At 59.9% G+C, this 21,130-nt stretch overlaps 1 protein-coding gene across 2 annotated transcripts; it reads right to left on the bottom strand.

Moving 5' to 3' along the window:
• Positions 1-368: 368 nt before the first annotated feature.
• On the bottom strand, positions 369-20,290 carry LOC140068642 (C2 calcium-dependent domain-containing protein 4D-like). Of its 2 annotated transcripts, none has more exons than XM_072114028.1 (2): positions 18,434-20,290; positions 369-1,707 (listed from the first exon to the last, which is right to left on the bottom strand). In XM_072114028.1, exon 2 carries the CDS (start codon positions 1,663-1,665, stop codon positions 526-528), a length of 1,140 nt encoding a protein of 379 aa, XP_071970129.1. In that variant the 5' UTR covers positions 1,666-1,707; positions 18,434-20,290; the 3' UTR covers positions 369-525. The 2 variants fall into 2 exon arrangements, with proteins under 2 accessions (XP_071970129.1, XP_071970128.1); XM_072114027.1 differs by lacking the exon at positions 18,434-20,290 and adding an exon at positions 3,581-3,865.
• Positions 20,291-21,130: the final 840 nt, after the last annotated feature.

Here is a 21,130-nt window from a genome sequence, read left to right as displayed (position 1 = left end):
ATGAGGGACCACCTCCTGGGCACTGAGTATGAGAGGACCACCTCCTGGGCACTGAGTATGAGAGGACCACCTCCTGGGCACTGAGTATGAAGGGACCACCTCCTGGGCACTGAGTATGAGGGGACCACCTCCTGGACATTGAGTATGAGAGGACCACCTCCTGGGCACTGAGTATGAGAGGACCACCTCCTGGACACTGAGTATGAGGGACCACCTCCTGGGCACTGAGTATGAGGGACCACCTCCTGGGCACTGAGTATGAGAGGACCACCTCCTGGGCACTGAGTATGAAGGGACCACCTCCTGGGCACTGAGTATGAGAGGACCACCTCCTGGGCACTGCGTATGAGAGGACCACCTCCTGGGCACTGAGTATGAGGGGACCACCTCCTGGGCACTGTACATGTAGGGCCTGATCCTGAGTTATAAATATGAAGGGACCACCTCCTGGTCACCTCTGTGACACCCGGTTTGGTCACCCCATGACACCCGTCCTCAGCTCTGAGTATATATATATATGCAGCATTATGGGGATGTGATGGTGGAGAGCTGCAGCTCGCTGCTCCCCAGGACCTGGTCCAGCTTCATGCCCGTCCCCCTGTTGATGACTTTCACCTTCAGACGCAGGTTATCTAAGTCGCCTTTCTCCAATCCTTCAAAGTAGAAGTCCTCGTTGAAGATGGGGTTCCTGCTGCGGCGGATCACTGTGCTCCTCTGCCGCTGCAGCTTTCCAGGCATCAGATACAGGACCACACAACAATTGATGCTGCGGGGGTCCCGATACGTCTGATACAGGTTCCCCGCGTGGACCAGCTTCACCCTCAGGCGTCCCAGCTCCTTCACATACTCCATGGACAGGCGGAGGAGCCCCCCGTTACTAAGAAGCACCTCGGTCTCCTTGGTCAAACGCTCGTGGCAGCAGATGAAGTCCAGGTGGAGGATCGGTGGGGGGACCAGATGAACCATGGAGGTCCTGGGATTGGAGTGCTCTTCCCTGGTGGACAGGTTGGGGCTGGTGTCGGCTGAGCTGGTCTCTTCGGTGGACAAGGAGTTGGCTCTGGTCAAGGTGTGAACAGTCAGATTTCGGCAGTGCCGGCGGTGACTTCCGGGGTCATAGATGACCGGACTTCCATCTGGGGATCGACTTAAGTGGGGAGAACTAAAGGGGGAAGATTCTGCTGAAGAAGTCGTGTCACTGTCCAAGATTCCAGCAGGAAACCTCTGGAGACGAAGATCGTGAGAAGACAACCTCCAGTTCAGATTATGGTCCGGGTCCAATGGAGACAAAGGCTTGAGGTCGTAAGGACCATGAGCGTGGCACATCTGGTGGAAAAGTGACTCCCTCCTGCGAGTATGGGGGCTCTCGGACAGGTAGGGGCTTCCTAGGAGGCTTTCGGCCATGGCCTGGTGGTGTCTCTGCTCCGAGGTGTCCGTCTCCGGCTCCACAGCTTCCACCTGGATGACGTGACGAGTGGCCGACCGGAGCAGGACCCGAGGAGAAGACCTGGATCCCACATCTGAAGGCTTCTTCTGCAGCCACTTCCCAACATGACCACCGCTGTCTGGGAGCGAGGAAAGCTTGGGAGGGATGAAGAAGCTGGGAATTTTATCCGGTGTCAAAATATTGGGACACGAAGGCAGAAGTTTCTTCTTGGAGCAGAACATCGAGATGGAAAGATGGAAGACCTCGTGGAGAAGAAGCGGGTCCTGAAATGTGGGGAAAAGAAGTTACTGGACACGTATGTAATTTACCATGTATTCAGCTTCTCCTCACACAGGATGGGATTAGATACACAGCTCAGCAGTATCACACAGGATGGGATTAGATACACGGCTCAGCAGTATCACACAGGATGGGATTAGATACACGGCTCAGTAGTATCACACAGGATAGGATTAGATACACGGCTCAGCAGGCAGTATCACACAGGAGAGGATTAGATACACAGCTCAGCAGTATCACACAGGAGAGGATTAGATACACAGCTCAGCAGTATCACACAGGATGGGATTAGATACACGGCTCAGCAGTATCACACAGGAGAGGATTAGATACACGGCTCAGCAGTATCACACAGGATGGGATTAGATACACGGCTCAGCAGTATCACACAGGATGGGATTAGATACACGGCTCAGCAGTATCACACAGGATGGGATTAGATACACGGCTCAGCAGTATCACACAGGAGAGGATAAGATACACAGCTCAGCAGTATCACACAGGAGAGGATTAGATACACAGCTCAGCAGTATCACACAGGAGAGGATTAGATACACAGCTCAGCAGTATCACACAGGAAAGGATTAGATACACAGCTCAGCAGTATCACACAGGAGAGGATTAGATACACAGCTCAGCAGTATTACACAGGAGAGGATTAGATACACAGCTCAGCAGTATTACACAGGATAGGATTAGATACACAGCTCAGCAGTATCACACAGGATGGGATTAGATACACAGCTCAGCAGAATCACACAGGAGAGGATTAGATACACAGCTCAGCAGTATCACACAGGATAAGATTAGATACACGGCTCAGCAGTATCACACAGGATAGGATTGGATACACAGCTCATCAGTATCACACAGGAGAGGATTAGATACACAGCTCAGCAGTATCACACAGGAGAGGATTAGATACACAGCTCAGCAGTATCACACAGGAGAGGATTAGATACACAGCTCAGCAGTATCACACAGGAGAGGATCAGATACACAGCTCAGCAGTATCACACAGGATGGGATTAGATACACAGCTCAGCAGTATCACACAGGATAGGATCAGATACACAGCTCAGCAGTATCACACAGGAGAGGATTAGATACACAGCTCAGCAGTATCACACAGGAGAGGATTAGATACACAGCTCAGCAGTATCACACAGGATAGGATTAGATACACAGCTCAGCAGTATCACACAGGATAGGATTAGATACACAGCTCAGCAGTATCACACAGGAGAGGATTAGATACACAGCTCAGCAGTATCACACAGGAGAGGATTAGATACACAGCTCAGCAGTATCACACAGGAGAGGATTAGATACACGGCTCAGCAGTATCACACAGGATGGGATTAGATACACAGCTCAGCAGTATCACACAGGATAGGATTAGATACACAGCTCAGCAGACAGTATCACACAGGAAGGGATGAGATACACAGCTCAGCAGACCGTATCACACAGGAGAGGATCAGATACACAACTCAGCAGAACGTATCACACAGGATAGGATTAGATACACAGCTCAGCAGACAGTATCACACAGGATAGGATTAGATACACAGCTCAGCAGACAGTATCACACAGGAAGGGATGAGATACACAGCTCAGCAGACCGTATCACACAGGATAGGATCAGATACACAACTCAGCAGAACGTATCACACAGGAGAGGATTAGATACACAGCTCAGCAGACAGTATCACACAGGAAGGGATGAGATACACAGCTCAGCAGACCGTATCACACAGGATAGGATCAGATACACAACTCAGCAGAACGTATCACACAGGATAGGATTAGATACACAGCTCAGCAGTATCACACAGGATAGGATTAGATACACACCTCAGCAGACAGTATCACACAGGAGAGGATTAGATACACAGCTCAGCAGTAAGTATCACACAAGAGAGGATTAGATACACAGCTCAGAAGTAAGTATCACACAGGATAGGATTAGATACACAGCTCAGCAGACTTGATAGCCCCTAGGCGCATAGCCGTTGGGCTAATGACTGCTCAAAGGTGGCTAGCAGTCTGAACACAATAAAAGATGTGTGGCCCCTTTAATTGGAGGTTGCTCTACCCTCTCATCTTTATTCATCAGGGGGATGTGCTGGGGGTGTGGCTAGTAACGTGGGCGGTACAGGAGGTGAGCACATGCTCAAATACTCTGAGTAGCAGAGACTCAGCCTCTTTTTCATCGGTTTTCCCTCCCTCCCTTTTTATATCGTTTTCGTGTATTTTTTGTCACAGCGGGCGGTTTTTTAGGGGTAACACTGCCCTACATGGCCTTACATATGGCAGCATACAGGGTGTTATCTGGTGTTATGTAAAGTGGAATGGTTAAAAGTGTCTATATATTCAAACAAAGAAATGGTTAAATTATCAATGGCTTCAATAAAGCTGTGGCCGACCCCGAGTCACCCACTATTGAGAATGGTTAAACAATGGTTTCTGTGTGGTTATTTATATTTGGGGTATGCGGTATTAAAGGGGCCAGTCCGGCTCCGGGTCAGTAAGTGTTTATTATTTGAGCAGTCAGTATCACACAGGAGAGGATTAGATACACAGCTCTGTATTCCCTGTACTGTGTACCTCCTGTGCTCTGCAGTATAGCGCCCCCTGCTGACCTGTGTCCTGGCTCCTCTGTGTCCTGCAGTATAGCGCCCCCTGCTGTCCTGTGTCCTGGCTCCTCTGTGCTCTGCAGTATAGCGCCCCCTGCTGACCAGTGTCCTGGCTCCTCTGTGCTCTGCAGTATAGCGCCCCCTGCTGACCTGTGTCCTGGCTCCTCTGTGCTCTGCAGTATAGCGCCCCCTGCTGTCCTGTCTCCTGGCTCCTCTGTGCCCTGCAGTATAGCGCCCCCTGCTGACCTGTGTCCTGGCTCCTCTGTGTCCTGCAGTATAGCGCCCCCTGCTGACCTGTGTCCTGGCTCCTCTGTGCTCTGCAGTATAGCGCCCCCTGCTGACCAGTGTCCTGGCTCCTCTGTGCTCTGCAGTATAGCGCCCCCTGCTGACCTGTGTCCTGGCTCCTCTGTGCTCTGCAGTATAGCGCCCCCTGCTGACCTGTGTCCTGGCTCCTCTGTGCTCTGCAGTATAGCGCCCCCTGCTGACCTGTGTCCTGGCTCCTCTGTGCTCTGCAGTATAGCGCCCCCTGCTGACCAGTGTCCTGGCTCCTCTGTGCCCTGCAGTACAGCGCCCCCTGCTGTCCTGTGTCCTGGCTCCTCTGTGCCCTGCAGTATAGCGCCCCCTGCTGTCCTGTGTCCTGGCTCCTCTGTGCCCTGCAGTATAGCGCCCCCTGCTGACCTGTGTCCTGGCTCCTCTGTGCTCTGCAGTATAGCGCCCCCTGCTGTCCTGTGTCCTGGCTCCTCTGTGCCCTGCAGTATAGCGCCCCCTGCTGACCTGTGTCCTGGCTCCTCTGTGCTCTGCAGTATAGCGCCCCCTGCTGACCTGTGTCCTGGCTCCTCTGTGCTCTGCAGTATAGCGCCCCCTGCTGACCTGTGTCCTGGCTCCTCTGTGCTCTGCAGTATAGCGCCCCCTGCTGACCAGTGTCCTGGCTCCTCTGTGCCCTGCAGTACAGCGCCCCCTGCTGTCCTGTGTCCTGGCTCCTCTGTGCCCTGCAGTATAGCGCCCCCTGCTGTCCTGTGTCCTGGCTCCTCTGTGCCCTGCAGTATAGCGCCCCCTGCTGACCTGTGTCCTGGCTCCTCTGTGCCCTGCAGTATAGCGCCCCCTGCTGACCTGTGTCCTGGCTCCTCTGTGCTCTGCAGTATAGCGCCCCCTGCTGACCTGTGTCCTGGCTCCTCTGTGCTCTGCAGTATAGCGCCCCCTGCTGACCTGTGCCCTGGCTCCTCTGTGCCCTGCAGTATAGCGCCCCCTGCTGACCTGTGTCCTGGCTCCTCTGTGTCCTGCAGTATAGCGCCCCCTGCTGACCTGTGTCCTGGCTCCTCTGTGTCCTGCAGTATAGCGCCCCCTGCTGACCTGTGTCCTGGCTCCTCTGTGTCCTGCAGTATAGCGCCCCCTGCTGACCTGTGTCCTGGCTCCTCTGTGCCCTGCAGTATAGCGCCCCCTGCTGACCTGTGTCCTGGCTCCTCTGTGCTCTGCAGTAAAGCGCCCCCTGCTGACCTGTGTCCTGGCTCCTCTGTGCTCTGCAGTATAGCGCCCCCTGCTGACCTGTGTCCTGGCTCCTCTGTGCTCTGCAGTATAGCGCCCCCTGCTGTCCTGTGTCCTGGCTCCTCTGTACTCTGCAGTATAGCGCCCCCTGCTGACCTGTGTCCTGGCTCCTCTGTGCTCTGCAGTATAGCGCCCCCTGCTGACCGGTGTCCTGGCTCCCCTGTGCTCTGCAGTATAGCGCCCCCTGCTGACCTGTGTCCTGGCTCCTCTGTGTCCTGCAGTATAGCGCCCCCTGCTGACCTGTGTCCTGGCTCCTCTGTGCTCTGCAGTATAGCGCCCCCTGCTGTCCTGTGTCCTGGCTCCTCTGTGCCCTGCAGTATAGCGCCCCCTGCTGACCTGTGTCCTGGCTCCTCTGTGTCCTGCAGTATAGCGCCCCCTGCTGACCTGTGTCCTGGCTCCTCTGTGCCCTGCAGTATAGCGCCCCCTGCTGACCTGTGTCCTGGCTCCTCTGTGTCCTGCAGTATAGCGCCCCCTGCTGACCTGTGTCCTGGCTCCTCTGTGCCCTGCAGTATAGCCCGCCTGCTGACCTGTGTCCTGGCTCCTCTGTGCCCTGCAGTATAGCCCGCCTGCTGACCTGTGTCCTGGCTCCTCTGTGCCCTGCAGTATAGTGCCCCCTGCTGACCTGTGTCCTGGCTCCTCTGTGCCCTGCAGTATAGCGCCCCCTGCTGACCTGTGTCCTGGCTCCTCTGTGCTCTGCAGTATAGCGCCCCCTGCTGACCTGTGTCCTGGCTCCTCTGTGCTCTGCAGTATAGCGCCCCCTGCTGTCCTGTGTCCTGGCTCCTCTGTGCCCTGCAGTATAGCGCCCCCTGCTGACCTGTGTCCTGGCTCCTCTGTGCCCTGCAGTATAGCGCCCCCTGCTGACCTGTGTCCTGGCTCCTCTGTGCTCTGCAGTATAGCGCCCCCTGCTGACCTGTGTCCTGGCTCCTCTGTGTCCTGCAGTATAGCGCCCCCTGCTGACCTGTGTCCTGGCTCCTCTGTGCTCTGCAGTATAGCGCCCCCTGCTGACCTGTGTCCTGGCTCCTCTGTGCCCTGCAGTATAGCGCCCCCTGCTGACCTGTGTCCTGGCTCCTCTGTGCCCTGCAGTATAGCGCCCCCTGCTGACCTGTGTCCTGGCTCCTCTGTGCTCTGCAGTATAGCGCCCCCTGCTGACCTGTGTCCTGGCTCCTCTGTGCCCTGCAGTATAGCGCCCCCTGCTGACCTGTGTCCTGGCTCCTCTGTGCTCTGCAGTATAGCGCCCCCTGCTGACCTGTGTCCTGGCTCCTCTGTGCTCTGCAGTATAGCGCCCCCTGCTGACCTGTGTCCTGGCTCCTCTGTGCCCTGCAGTATAGCGCCCCCTGCTGACCTGTGTCCTGGCTCCTCTGTGCTCTGCAGTATAGCGCCCCCTGCTGACCTGTGTCCTGGCTCCTCTGTGCTCTGCAGTATAGCGCCCCCTGCTGACCTGTGTCCTGGCTCCTCTGTGTCCTGCAGTATAGCGCCCCCTGCTGACCTGTGTCCTGGCTCCTCTGTGCTCTGCAGTATAGCGCCCCCTGCTGACCAGTGTCCTGGCTCCTCTGTGCTCTGCAGTATAGCGCCCCCTGCTGACCTGTGTCCTGGCTCCTCTGTGTCCTGCAGTATAGCGCCCCCTGCTGACCTGTGTCCTGGCTCCTCTGTGTCCTGCAGTATAGCGCCCCCTGCTGACCTGTGTCCTGGCTCCTCTGTGCCCTGCAGTATAGCGCCCCCTGCTGACCTGTGTCCTGGCTCCTCTGTGCTCTGCAGTATAGCGCCCCCTGCTGACCTGTGTCCTGGCTCCTCTGTGCTCTGCAGTATAGCGCCTCCTGCTGACCTGTGTCCTGGCTCCTCTGTGTCCTGCAGTATAGCGCCCCCTGCTGACCTGTGTCCTGGCTCCTCTGTGCCCTGCAGTATAGCGCCCCCTGCTGACCTGTGTCCTGGCTCCTCTGTGCCCTGCAGTATAGCGCCCCCTGCTGACCTGTGTCCTGGCTCCTCTGTGCCCTGCAGTATAGCCCGCCTGCTGACCTGTGTCCTGGCTCCTCTGTGCTCTGCAGTATAGCGCCCCCTGCTGACCTGTGTCCTGGCTCCTCTGTGCCCTGCAGTATAGCGCCCCCTGCTGACCTGTGTCCTGGCTCCTCTGTGCCCTGCAGTATAGCGCCCCCTGCTGACCTGTGTCCTGGCTCCTCTGTGCTCTGCAGTATAGCGCCCCCTGCTGACCTGTGTCCTGGCTCCTCTGTGCCCTGCAGTATAGCGCCCCCTGCTGACCTGTGTCCTGGCTCCTCTGTGCTCTGCAGTATAGCGCCCCCTGCTGACCTGTGTCCTGGCTCCTCTGTGCTCTGCAGTATAGCGCCCCCTGCTGACCTGTGTCCTGGCTCCTCTGTGCTCTGCAGTATAGCCCCCTGCTGACCTGTGTCCTGGCTCCTCTGTGTCCTGCAGTATAGCCCCCCCTGCTGACCTGTGTCCTGGCTCCCCTGTGCCCTGCAGTATAGCGCCCCCTGCTGACCTGTGTCCTGGCTCCTCTGTGCTCTGCAGTATAGCGCCTCCTGCTGACCTGTGTCCTGGCTCCTCTGTGCCCTGCAGTATAGCGCCCCCTGCTGACCTGTGTCCTGGCTCCTCTGTGCTCTGCAGTATAGCGCCCCCTGCTGACCTGTGTCCTGGCTCCTCTGTGCTCTGCAGTATAGCGCCCCCTGCTGACCTGTGCCCTGGCTCCACTGTGTCCTGCAGTATAGTGCCCCCTGCTGACCTGTGTCCTGGCTCCTCTGTGCCCTGCAGTATAGCGCCCCCTGCTGACCTGTGTCCTGGCTCCTCTGTGTCCTGCAGTATAGTGCCCCCTGCTGACCTGTGTCCTGGCTCCTCTGTGCTCTGCAGTATAGCGCCCCCTGCTGACCTGTGTCCTGGCTCCTCTGTGCTTTGCAGTACAGCGCCCCCTGCTGACCTGTGTCCTGGCTCCTCTGTGCTCTGCAGTATAGCGCCCCCTGCTGACCTGTGTCCTGGCTCCTCTGTGCCCTGCAGTATAGCGCCCCCTGCTGACCTGTGTCCTGCTCCTCTGTGCCCTGCAGTATAGCGCCCCCTGCTGACCTGTGTCCTGGCTCCTCTGTGCCCTGCAGTATAGCGCCCCCTGCTGACCTGTCTCCTGGCTCCTCTGTGCTCTGCAGTATAGCGCCCCCTGCTGACCTGTGTCCTGGGTCCTCTGTGCTCTGCAGTATAGCGCCCCCTGCTGACCTGTGTCCTGGCTCCTCTGTGTCCTGCAGTATAGCGCCCCCTGCTGTCCTGTGTCCTGGCTCCTCTGTGTCCTGCAGTATAGCGCCCCCTGCTGACCTGTGTCCTGGCTCCTCTGTGCCCTGCAGTATAGCGCCCCCTGCTGACCTGTGTCCTGGCTCCTCTGTGCTCTGCAGTATAGCGCCCCCTGCTGACCTGTGCCCTGGCTCCTCTGTGCCCTGCAGTATAGCGCCCCCTGCTGACCTGTGTCCTGGCTCCTCTGTGTCCTGCAGTATAGCGCCCCCCTGCTGACCTGTGTCCTGGCTCCTCTGTGCTCTGCAGTATAGCGCCCCCTGCTGACCTGTGTCCTGGCTCCTCTGTGCTCTGCAGTATAGCGCCCCCTGCTGACCTGTGTCCTGGCTCCCCTGTGCTCTGCAGTATAGCGCCCCCTGCTGACCTGTGTCCTGGCTCCTCTGTGCTCTGCAGTATAGCGCCCCCTGCTGACCTGTGTCCTGGCTCCTCTGTACTCTGCAGTATAGCGCCCCCTGCTGACCTGTGTCCTGGCTCCTCTGTGCTCTGCAGTATAGCGCCCCCTGCTGACCTGTGTCCTGGCTCCTCTGTGTCCTGCAGTATAGCGCCCCCTGCTGACCTGTGTCCTGGCTCCTCTGTGTCCTGCAGTATAGCGCCCCCTGCTGTCCTGTGTCCTGGCTCCTCTGTGCCCTGCAGTATAGCGCCCCCTGCTGACCTGTGTCCTGGCTCCTCTGTGCCCTGCAGTATAGCGCCCCCTGCTGACCTGTGTCCTGGCTCCTCTGTGCTCTGCAGTATAGCGCCCCCTGCTGACCTGTCTCCTGGCTCCTCTGTGCTCTGCAGTATAGCGCCCCCTGCTGACCTGTGTCCTGGCTCCTCTGTGCTCTGCAGTATAGCGCCCCCTGCTGACCTGTGTCCTGGCTCCTCTGTGTCCTGCAGTATAGCGCGCCCTGCTGACCTGTGTCCTGGCTCCTCTGTGTCCTGCAGTATAGCGCCCCCTGCTGACCTGTGTCCTGGCTCCTCTGTGCTCTGCAGTATAGCGCCCCCTGCTGACCTGTGTCCTGGCTCCTCTGTGCTCTGCAGTATAGCGCCCCCTGCTGACCTGTGTCCTGGCTCCTCTGTGCCCTGCAGTATAGCGCCCCCTGCTGACCTGTGTCCTGGCTCCTCTGTGCTCTGCAGTATAGCGCCCCCTGCTGACCTGTGTCCTGGCTCCTCTGTGCTCTGCAGTATAGCGCCCCCTGCTGACCTGTGTCCTGGCTCCTCTGTGTCCTGCAGTATAGCGCCCCCTGCTGACCTGTGTCCTGGCTCCTCTGTGCTCTGCAGTATAGCGCCCCCTGCTGACCTGTGTCCTGGCTCCTCTGTGTCCTGCAGTATAGCGCCCCCTGCTGACCTGTGTCCTGGCTCCTCTGTGCTCTGCAGTATAGCGCCCCCTGCTGACCTGTGTCCTGGCTCCTCTGTGTCCTGCAGTATAGCGCCCCCTGCTGACCTGTGTCCTGGCTCCTCTGTGTCCTGCAGTATAGCGCCCCCTGCTGACCTGTGTCCTGGCTCCTCTGTGTCCTGCAGTATAGCGCCCCCTGCTGACCTGTGTCCTGGCTCCTCTGTGCTCTGCAGTATAGCGCCCCCTGCTGACCTGTGTCCTGCTCCTCTGTGCTCTGCAGTATAGCGCCCCCTGCTGACCTGTGTCCTGGCTCCTCTGTGCTCTGCAGTATAGCGCCCCCTGCTGACCTGTGTCCTGGCTCCTCTGTGCTCTGCAGTATAGCCCCCCCTGCTGACCTGTGTCCTGGCTCCTCTGTGCCCTGCAGTATAGCCCCCCCTGCTGACCTGTGTCCTGGCTCCTCTGTGCTCTGCAGTATAGCGCCCCCTGCTGACCTGTGTCCTGGCTCCTCTGTGCTCTGCAGTATAGCGCCCCCTGCTGACCTGTGTCCTGGCTCCTCTGTGCTCTGCAGTACAGCGCCCCCTGCTGACCTGTGTCCTGGCTCCTCTGTGCTCTGCAGTATAGCGCCCCCTGCTGACCTGTGTCCTGGCTCCTCTGTGCCCTGCAGTATAGCGCCCCCTGCTGACCTGTGTCCTGCTCCTCTGTGCCCTGCAGTATAGCGCCCCCTGCTGACCTGTGTCCTGGCTCCTCTGTGCCCTGCAGTATAGCGCCCCCTGCTGACCTGTCTCCTGGCTCCTCTGTGCTCTGCAGTATAGCGCCCCCTGCTGACCTGTGTCCTGGGTCCTCTGTGCTCTGCAGTATAGCGCCCCCTGCTGACCTGTGTCCTGGCTCCTCTGTGTCCTGCAGTATAGCGCCCCCTGCTGTCCTGTGTCCTGGCTCCTCTGTGTCCTGCAGTATAGCGCCCCCTGCTGACCTGTGTCCTGGCTCCTCTGTGCCCTGCAGTATAGCGCCCCCTGCTGACCTGTGTCCTGGCTCCTCTGTGCTCTGCAGTATAGCGCCCCCTGCTGACCTGTGCCCTGGCTCCTCTGTGCCCTGCAGTATAGCGCCCCCTGCTGACCTGTGTCCTGGCTCCTCTGTGTCCTGCAGTATAGCCCCCCTGCTGACCTGTGTCCTGGCTCCTCTGTGCTCTGCAGTATAGCGCCCCCTGCTGACCTGTGTCCTGGCTCCTCTGTGCCCTGCAGTATAGCGCCCCCTGCTGACCTGTGTCCTGGCTCCTCTGTGCCCTGCAGTATAGCGCCCCCTGCTGACCTGTGTCCTGGCTCCTCTGTGCTCTGCAGTATAGCGCCCCCTGCTGACCTGTGTCCTGGCTCCTCTGTGCTCTGCAGTATAGCGCCCCCTGCTGACCTGTGTCCTGGCTCCTCTGTGCTCTGCAGTATAGCGCCCCCTGCTGACCTGTGTCCTGGCTCCTCTGTGCTCTGCAGTATAGCGCCCCCTGCTGACCTGTGTCCTGGCTCCTCTGTGCTCTGCAGTATAGCGCCCCCTGCTGACCTGTGTCCTGGCTCCTCTGTGCCCTGCAGTATAGCGCCCCCTGCTGACCTGTGTCCTGGCTCCTCTGTGTCCTGCAGTATAGCGCCCCCTGCTGACCTGTGTCCTGGCTCCTCTGTGCTCTGCAGTATAGCGCCCCCTGCTGTCCTGTGTCCTGGCTCCTCTGTGCTCTGCAGTATAGCGCCCCCTGCTGACCTGTGTCCTGGCTCCTCTGTGCTCTGCAGTATAGCGCCCCCTGCTGACCTGTGTCCTGGCTCCTCTGTGCTCTGCAGTATAGCGCCCCCTGCTGACCTGTGTCCTGGCTCCTCTGTGCTCTGCAGTATAGCGCCCCCTGCTGACCTGTGTCCTGGCTCCTCTGTGCTCTGCAGTACAGCGCCCCCTGCTGACCTGTGTCCTGGCTCCTCTGTGCTCTGCAGTATAGCGCCCCCTGCTGACCTGTGTCCTGGCTCCTCTGTGCTCTGCAGTATAGCGCCCCCTGCTGACCTGTGTCCTGGCTCCTCTGTGCTCTGCAGTATAGCGCCCCCTGCTGACCTGTGTCCTGGCTCCTCTGTGCTCTGCAGTATAGCGCCCCCTGCTGACCTGTGTCCTGGCTCCTCTGTGCCCTGCAGTATAGCGCCCCCTGCTGACCTGTGTCCTGGCTCCTCTGTGCCCTGCAGTATAGCGCCCCCTGCTGACCTGTGTCCTGGCTCCCCTGTGCTCTGCAGTATAGCGCCCCCTGCTGACCTGTGTCCTGGCTCCTCTGTGCTCTGCAGTATAGCGCCCCCTGCTGACCTGTGTCCTGGTTCCTCTGTGCCCTGCAGTATAGCGCCCCCTGCTGACCTGTGTCCTGGCTCCTCTGTGCTCTGCAGTATAGCCCCCCTGCTGACCTGTGTCCTGGCTCCTCTGTGCTCTGCAGTATAGCGCCCCCTGCTGACCTGTGTCCTGGCTCCTCTGTGCTCTGCAGTATAGCACCCCCTGCTGACCTGTGTCCTGGCTCCTCTGTGCTCTGCAGTATAGCGCCCCCTGCTGACCTGTGTCCTGGCTCCCCTGTGCTCTGCAGTATAGCCCCCCCTGCTGACCTGTGTCCTGGCTCCTCTGTGCCCTGCAGTATAGCGCCCCCTGCTGACCTGTGTCCTGGCTCCTCTGTGCCCTGCAGTATAGCCCCCCCTGCTGACCTGTGTCCTGGCTCCTCTGTGCTCTGCAGTATAGCGCCCCCTGCTGACCTGTGTCCTGGCTCCTCTGTGCTCTGCAGTATAGCGCCCCCTGCTGACCTGTGTCCTGGCTCCTCTGTGCCCTGCAGTATAGCGCCCCCTGCTGACCTGTGTCCTGGCTCCTCTGTGTCCTGCAGTATAGCGCCCCCTGCTGACCTGTGTCCTGGCTCCTCTGTGCTCTGCAGTATAGCGCCCCCTGCTGTCCTGTGTCCTGGCTCCTCTGTGCTCTGCAGTATAGCGCCCCCTGCTGACCTGTGTCCTGGCTCCTCTGTGCTCTGCAGTATAGCGCCCCCTGCTGACCTGTGTCCTGGCTCCTCTGTGCTCTGCAGTATAGCGCCCCCTGCTGACCTGTGTCCTGGCTCCTCTGTACCCTGCAGTATAGCGCCCCCTGCTGACCTGTCTCCTGGCTCCTCTGTGCTCTGCAGTATAGCGCCCCTTGCTGTCCTGTGTCCTGGCTCCTCTGTGTCCTGCAGTATAGCGCCCCCTGCTGACCTGTGTCCTGGCTCCTCTGTGTCCTGCAGTATAGCGCCCCCTGCTGACCTGTGTCCTGGCTCCTCTGTGTCCTGCAGTATAGCACCCCCTGCTGACCTGTGTCCTGGCTCCTCTGTGCTCTGCAGTATAGCGCCCCCTGCTGACCTGTGTCCTGGCTCCTCTGTGCCCTGCAGTATAGCGCCCCCTGCTGACCTGTGTCCTGGCTCCTCTGTGCCCTGCAGTATAGCGCCCCCTGCTGACCTGTGTCCTGGCTCCTCTGTGCCCTGCAGTATAGCGCCCCCTGCTGACCTGTGTCCTGGCTCCTCTGTGCTCTGCAGTATAGCGCCCCCTGCTGACCTGTGTCCTGCAGTATAGCGCCCCCTGCTGACCTGTGTCCTGGCTCCTCTGTGTCCTGCAGTATAGCACCCCCTGCTGACCTGTGTCCTGGCTCCTCTGTGCTCTGCAGTATAGCGCCCCCTGCTGACCTGTGTCCTGGCTCCTCTGTGTCCTGCAGTATAGCGCCCCCTGCTGACCTGTGTCCTGGCTCCTCTGTGCTCTGCAGTATAGCGCCCCCTGCTGACCTGTGTCCTGGCTCCTCTGTGCCCTGCAGTATAGCACCCCCTGCTGACCTGTGTCCTGGCTCCTCTGTGCCCTGCAGTATAGCGCCCCCTGCTGACCTGTGTCCTGGCTCCTCTGTGCTCTGCAGTATAGCGCCCCCTGCTGACCTGTGTCCTGGCTCCTCTGTGCTTTGCAGTATAGCGCCCCCTGCTGACCTGTGTCCTGGCTCCTCTGTGCTCTGCAGTATAGCGCCCCCTGCTGACCTGTGTCCTGCTCCTCTGTGCTCTGCAGTATAGCGCCCCCTGCTGACCTGTGTCCTGGCTCCTCTATGCTCTGCAGTATAGCGCCCCCTGCTGACCTGTGTCCTGCTCCTCTGTGCCCTGCAGTATAGCGCCCCCTGCTGACCTGTGTCCTGGGTCCTCTGTGTCCTGCAGTATAGCGCCCCCTGCTGACCTGTGTCCTGGCTCCTCTGTGCTCTGCAGTATAGCGCCCCCTGCTGACCTGTGTCCTGGCTCCTCTGTGCTCTGCAGTATAGCGCCCCCTGCTGACCTGTGTCCTGGCTCCTCTGTGCTCTGCAGTATAGCGCCCCCTGCTGACCTGTGTCCTGGCTCCTCTGTGCTCTGCAGTATAGCGCCCCCTGCTGACCTGTCTCCTGGCTCCTCTGTGCTCTGCAGTATAGCGCCCCCTGCTGACCTGTGTCCTGGCTCCTCTGTGCCCTGCAGTATAGCGCCCCCTGCTGACCCGTGTCCTGGCTCCTCTGTGTCCTGCAGTATAGCGCCCCCTGCTGTCCTGTGTCCTGGCTCCTCTGTGCCCTGCAGTATAGCGCCCCCTGCTGACCTGTGTCCTGGCTCCTCTGTGCTCTGCAGTATAGCGCCCCCTGCTGACCTGTGTCCTGGCTCCTCTTTGTCCTGCAGTATAGCGCCCCCTGCTGACCTGTGTCCTGGCTCCCCTGTGCCCTGCAGTATAGCGCCCCCTGCTGACCTGTGTCCTGGCTCCTCTGTGTCCTGCAGTATAGCGCCCCCTGCTGACCTGTGTCCTGGCTCCTCTGTGTCCTGCAGTATAGCGCCCCCTGCTGACCTGTGTCCTGGCTCCTCTGTGTCCTGCAGTATAGCGCCCCCTGCTGACCTGTGTCCTGGGTCCTCTGTGCTCTGCAGTATAGCGCCCCCTGCTGTCCTGTGTCCTGGCTCCTCTGTGCCCTGCAGTATAGCGCCCCCTGCTGACCTGTGTCCTGGCTCCTCTGTGCCCTGCAGTATAGCGCCCCCTGCTGACCTGTGTCCTGGCTCCTCTGTGCTCTGCAGTATAGCGCCCCCTGCTGACCTGTGTCCTGGCTCCTCTGTGCTCTGCAGTATAGCGCCCCCTGCTGACCTGTGTCCTGGCTCCCCTGTGCCCTGCAGTATAGCGCCCCCTGCTGTCCTGTGTCCTGGCTCCTCTGTGCCCTGCAGTACAGCGCCCCCTGCTGACCTGTGTCCTGGCTCCTCTGTGCTCTGCAGTATAGCGCCCCCTGCTGACCTGTGTCCTGGCTCCTCTGTGCCCTGCAGTATAGCGCCCCCTGCTGACCTGTGTCCTGGCTCCTCTGTGCTCTGCAGTATAGCGCCCCCTGCTGACCTGTGTCCTGGCTCCTCTGTGCTCTGCAGTATAGCGCCCCCTGCTGTCCTGTGTCCTGGCTCCTCTGTGCCCTGCAGTATAGCGCCCCCTGCTGACCTGTGTCCTGGCTCCTCTGTGTCCTGCAGTATAGCGCCCCCTGCTGACCTGTGTCCTGGCTCCTCTGTGCCCTGCAGTATAGCGCCCCCTGCTGACCTGTGTCCTGGCTCCTCTGTGCTCTGCAGTATAGCGCCCCCTGCTGACCTGTGTCCTGGGTCCTCTGTGCCCTGCAGTATAGCGCCCCCTGCTGTCCTGTGTCCTGGCTCCTCTGTGCTCTGCAGTATAGCGCCCCCTGCTGACCTGTGTCCTGGCTCCTCTGTGCCCTGCAGTATAGCGCCCCCTGCTGACCTGTGTCCTGGCTCCTCTGTGCCCTGCAGTATAGCGCCCCCTGCTGTCCTGTGTCCTGGCTCCTCTGTGCCCTGCAGTATAGCGCCCCCTGCTGACCTGTGTCCTGGCTCCTCTGTGTCCTGCAGTATAGCGCCCCCTGCTGACCTGTGTCCTGGCTCCTCTGTGTCCTGCAGTATAGCGCCCCCTGCTGACCTGTGTCCTGGCTCCTCTGTGTCCTGCAGTATAGCGCCCCCTGCTGACCTGTGTCCTGGCTCCTCTGTGCTCTGCAGTATAGCGCCCCCTGCTGACCTGTGTCCTGGCTCCTCTGTGCTCTGCAGTATAGCGCCCCCTGCTGACCTGTGTCCTGGCTCCTCTGTGCCCTGCAGTATAGCGCCCCCTGCTGACCTGTGTCCTGGCTCCTCTGTGCTCTGCAGTATAGCGCCCCCTGCTGACCTGTGTCCTGGCTCCTCTGTGTCCTGCAGTATAGCGCCCCCTGCTGACCTGTGTCCTGGCTCCTCTGTGTCCTGCAGTATAGCGCCCCCTGCTGACCTGTGTCCTGGCTCCTCTGTGCCCTGCAGTATAGCGCCCCCTGCTGACCTGTGTCCTGGGTCCTCTGTGCTCTGCAGTATAGCGCCCCCTGCTGTCCTGTGTCCTGGCTCCTCTGTGCTCTGCAGTATAGCGCCCCCTGCTGTCCTGTGTCCTGGCTCCTCTGTGCTCTGCAGTATAGCGCCCCCTGCTGACCTGTGTCCTGGCTCCTCTGTGCTCTGCAGTATAGCGCCCCCTGCTGACCTGTGTCCTGGCTCCTCTGTGTCCTGCAGTATAGCGCCCCCTGCTGACCTGTGTCCTGGCTCCTCTGTGCCCTGCAGTATAGCGCCCCCTGCTGACCTGTGTCCTGGCTCCTCTGTGTCCTGCAGTATAGCGCCCCCTGCTGACCTGTGTCCTGGCTCCTCTGTGTCCTGCAGTATAGCGCCCCCTGCTGACCTGTGTCCTGGCTCCTCTGTGCCCTGCAGTATAGCGCCCCCTGCTGACCTGTGTCCTGGCTCCTCTGTGCTCTGCAGTATAGCGCCCCCTGCTGACCTGTGTCCTGGCTCCTCTGTGCTCTGCAGTATAGCGCCCCCTGCTGACCTGTGTCCTGGCTCCTCTGTGCTCTGCAGTATAGTGCCCCCTGCTGACCTGTGTCCTGGCTCCTCTGTGCTCTGCAGTATAGCGCCCCCTGCTGACCTGTGTCCTGGCTCCTCTGTGTCCTGCAGTATAGCGCCCCCTGCTGACCTGTGTCCTGGCTCCTCTGTGCCCTGCAGTATAGCGCCCCCTGCTGACCTGTGTCCTGGCTCCTCTGTGCTCTGCAGTATAGCGCCCCCTGCTGTCCTGTGTCCTGGCTCCTCTGTGTCCTGCAGTATAGCGCCCCCTGCTGACCTGTGTCCTGGCTCCTCTGTGCTCTGCAGTATAGCGCCCCCTGCTGACCTGTGTCCTGGCTCCTCTGTGCTCTGCAGTATAGCGCCCCCTGCTGACCTGTGTCCTGGCTCCTCTGTGTCCTGCAGTATAGCGCCCCCTGCTGACCTGTGTCCTGGCTCCTCTGTGCTCTGCAGTATAGCGCCCCCTGCTGACCTGTGTCCTGGCTCCTCTGTGCTCTGCAGTATAGCGCCCCCTGCTGACCTGTGTCCTGGCTCCTCTGTGCTCTGCAGTATAGCGCCCCCTGCTGACCTGTGTCCTGGCTCCTCTGTGCTCTGCAGTATAGCGCCCCCTGCTGTCCTGTGTCCTGGCTCCTCTGTGTCCTGCAGTATAGCGCCCCCTGCTGACCTGTGTCCTGGCTCCTCTGTGCCCTGCAGTATAGCGCCCCCTGCTGACCTGTGTCCTGGCTCCTCTGTGCTCTGCAGTATAGCGCCCCCTGCTGACCTGTGTCCTGACTCCTCTGTGCTGGCTCTCGGTACCCGGCTCCTCTGTGCTGGCTGTCAGTACCCGGCTTTTCTGTGCTGGCTGTCAGTACCCGGCTCCTCTGTGCTGGCTCTCGGTACCAGGGCTCCTCTGTGCTGGCTGTCAGTACCCGGCTCCTCTGTGCTGGCTGTCAGTACCCGGCTCCTCTGTGCTGGCTGTCAGTACCCGGCTCCTCTGTGCTGGCTCTCGGTACCCGGCTCCTCTGTGCTGGCTGTCAGTACCCGGCTCCTCTGTGCTGGCTGTCAGTACCCGGCTCCTCTGTGCTGGCTCTCAGTACCTGGGCTCCTCTGTGCTGGCTGTCAGTACCAGGGCTCCTCTGTGCCGGGTCTCAGTACCCGGGCTCCTCTGTGCTGGCTGTCAGTACCCGGCTCCTCTGTGCTGGCTCTCAGTACCAGGGCTCCTCTGTGCTGGCTCTCGGTACCCGGCACCTCTCTGCTGGCTGTCAGTACCAGGGCTCCTCTGTGCTGGCTGTCAGTACCAGGGCTCCTCTGTGCTGGCTGTCAGTACCAGGGCTCCTCTGTGCCGGGTCTCAGTACCCGGCTCCTCTGTGCTGGCTGTCAGTACCCGGGCTCCTCTGTGCTGGCTCTCAGTACCCGGCTCCTCTGTGTCGGGTCTCAGTGCCCGGGCTCCTCTGTGCCGGGTCTCAGTACCAGGGCTCCTCTGTGCTGGCTGTCAGTACCCGGGCTCCTCTGTGCTGGCTCTCAGTACATGGGCTCCTCTGTGCTGGCTGTCAGTACCCGGCTCCTCTGTGCTGGCTGTCAGTACCAGGGCTCCTCTCTGCTGGCTGTCAGTACCAGGGCTCCTCTCTGCTGGCTGTCAGTACCCGGCTCCTCTGTGCTGGCTCTCAGTACCCGGGCTCCTCTGTGCTGGCTGTCAGTACCCGGCTCCTCTGTGCTGGCTGTCAGTACCCGGCTCCTCTGTGCTGGCTCTCAGTACCCGGGCTCCTCTGTGCTGGCTGTCAGTACCAGGGCTCCTCTCTGCTGGCTCTCAGTACCCGGCTCCTCTGTGCTGGCTCTCAGTACCTGGGCTCCTCTGTGCTGGCTGTCAGTACCCGGCTCCTCTGTGCTGGCTCTCAGTACCTGGGCTCCTCTGTGCTGGCTGTCAGTACCAGGGCTCCTCTGTGCTGGCTGTCAGTACCAGGGCTCCTCTGTGCTGGCTGTCAGTACCAGGGCTCCTCTGTGCTGGCTGTCAGTACCAGGGCTCCTCTGTGCTGGCTGTCAGTACCCGGCTCCTCTGTGCTGGCTGTCAGTACCAGGGCTCCTCTGTGCTGGCTCTCGGTACCCGGCTCCTCTGTGCTGGCTCTTGGTACCCGGCACCTCTCTGCTGGCTGTCAGTACCAGGGCTCCTCTGTGCTGGCTGTCAGTACCAGGGCTCCTCTGTGCTGGCTCTCGGTACCCGGCTCCTCTGTGCTGGCTCTTGGTACCCGGCTCCTCTGTGCTGGTTCTCGGTACCCGGCTCCTCTTATAGCCACACGCGGTGACGTCACTCATTGATCGCCTCTCGCTGTCTCTCCCACATCTGGCTCCTCTGCCGGCACATCCCATCTCCTCCGAGGAGCCCCCCCTCCTCCTGACCTCAGTATTTGCCCCGGGGTGGGGTCACCCTCATTACTCCCGGTTATAGGTGCAGAACACGTGTATAAGGAAACCTGGAAGTATCGGGGATGGGGACGGCTGCCAAGGTGCAGACAATGTGATCCGCCCCCCCCCCCCTCCGCGCTGCACTCAGGATAATGAGGGCGATATAGGAGACATAATAACAGCTCCATACATCAAAGACCCCGATGAATAGGAGCGGAGGCGGAGGGGCACGGCCATCACTGGGGGAGGGGGGAACCTTATTACATCTCTACGCTGAGGAGGACAGATGTGCCATGGGCTCCTTGTAGAAGCCGCTCCATTGGGGGGTCTCCACGTAGGAGAAGCAGGGGGTGACAGTGACATCCGCACGTCACCGGGGGAGTCCTAGGATCAGGGGCCGGTGGTCTAATGATACGTAAAGACCCCAATCACTTAGTCCTCGCTCCGCCGGGCCCCCCGCTGTCTCCGCTCCTCGGATGGCCGCTCCCGTCACTCCCCATAACTTCCTGATCGCCGGCTTCACATTCCTCGACACGAGAGGCGAAACATCACCAGGAAGATAAACACACGTGCGCCATCACAGCACCCGGCACAAGGGGACGCCGCGTCCCGACAGAACATCCCAGAGCCCCTCCCTCATCTGCTCTGACTACAGAGGAGCGTCGTACAGTGGGTCACCTTGTCGCCCGATCCTGCGTTACCGTTATTTGTAGCAAATCTATCAAAATGTCACAAGGCAAATAAATCTCTTCACTCAAATGCGAACCCACGAGACTTCTCACAGCTGAAGATTTGTTACATTCGCTACTGCCCGTGGTGGCAGCTTCTAGATGAGCATTGTACCTCTATAGTGCCATCATACTCAGCAGCGCTGTACAAAGACCGTTACATTAGCCTGAGGCCCATTATACAAGAAGGAACATAACGTGACATAAATGAAGAGCTTCTATGTCACATGTCACTTGGCCAAATACAGTAAATGTCGTCTGGTAACAGCTTCCCGCACCACAATGTAACTATACATCATGTCAAGTGTCACGGGTGGTCCCGCCAAAAACATCTCGGGTAGCGGACTCACCCGTGCACCTGCATGTGCCCCCGCTCCATGCAGCCGCTACTCACCCGTCCTCGCTCCTGCTTCCGTGTCCTTGGCCATGCAGCCGCGTGTCTCCGTCCGCTAGGAGTCAGAAGATTTAAAGGGCCAGCGCGCTGTTAATTGCCGCCCACAATTCTGGGCTGTTACCTCCGGATCTTCCTCTCCGCCTGCCAAGACAACTGGTCGTATCTTCTACCATTGGCCGAGTTCTCCTACAATGCAATGGACTAGGGCAGCACCTTTCTTTGTGGTTTACGGACAAGTTCCTTGCCCTCCTCTCCCTAGGACCTCAAATCTA

This window comes from Engystomops pustulosus, chromosome 7, assembly GCF_040894005.1.
Source record: "Engystomops pustulosus chromosome 7, aEngPut4.maternal, whole genome shotgun sequence".
Lineage (NCBI taxonomy): Eukaryota > Metazoa > Chordata > Amphibia > Anura > Leptodactylidae > Engystomops > Engystomops pustulosus.
Note: the sequence above shows the minus strand (reverse complement) of the source record. Positions and strands in the feature narration are given on the sequence as shown.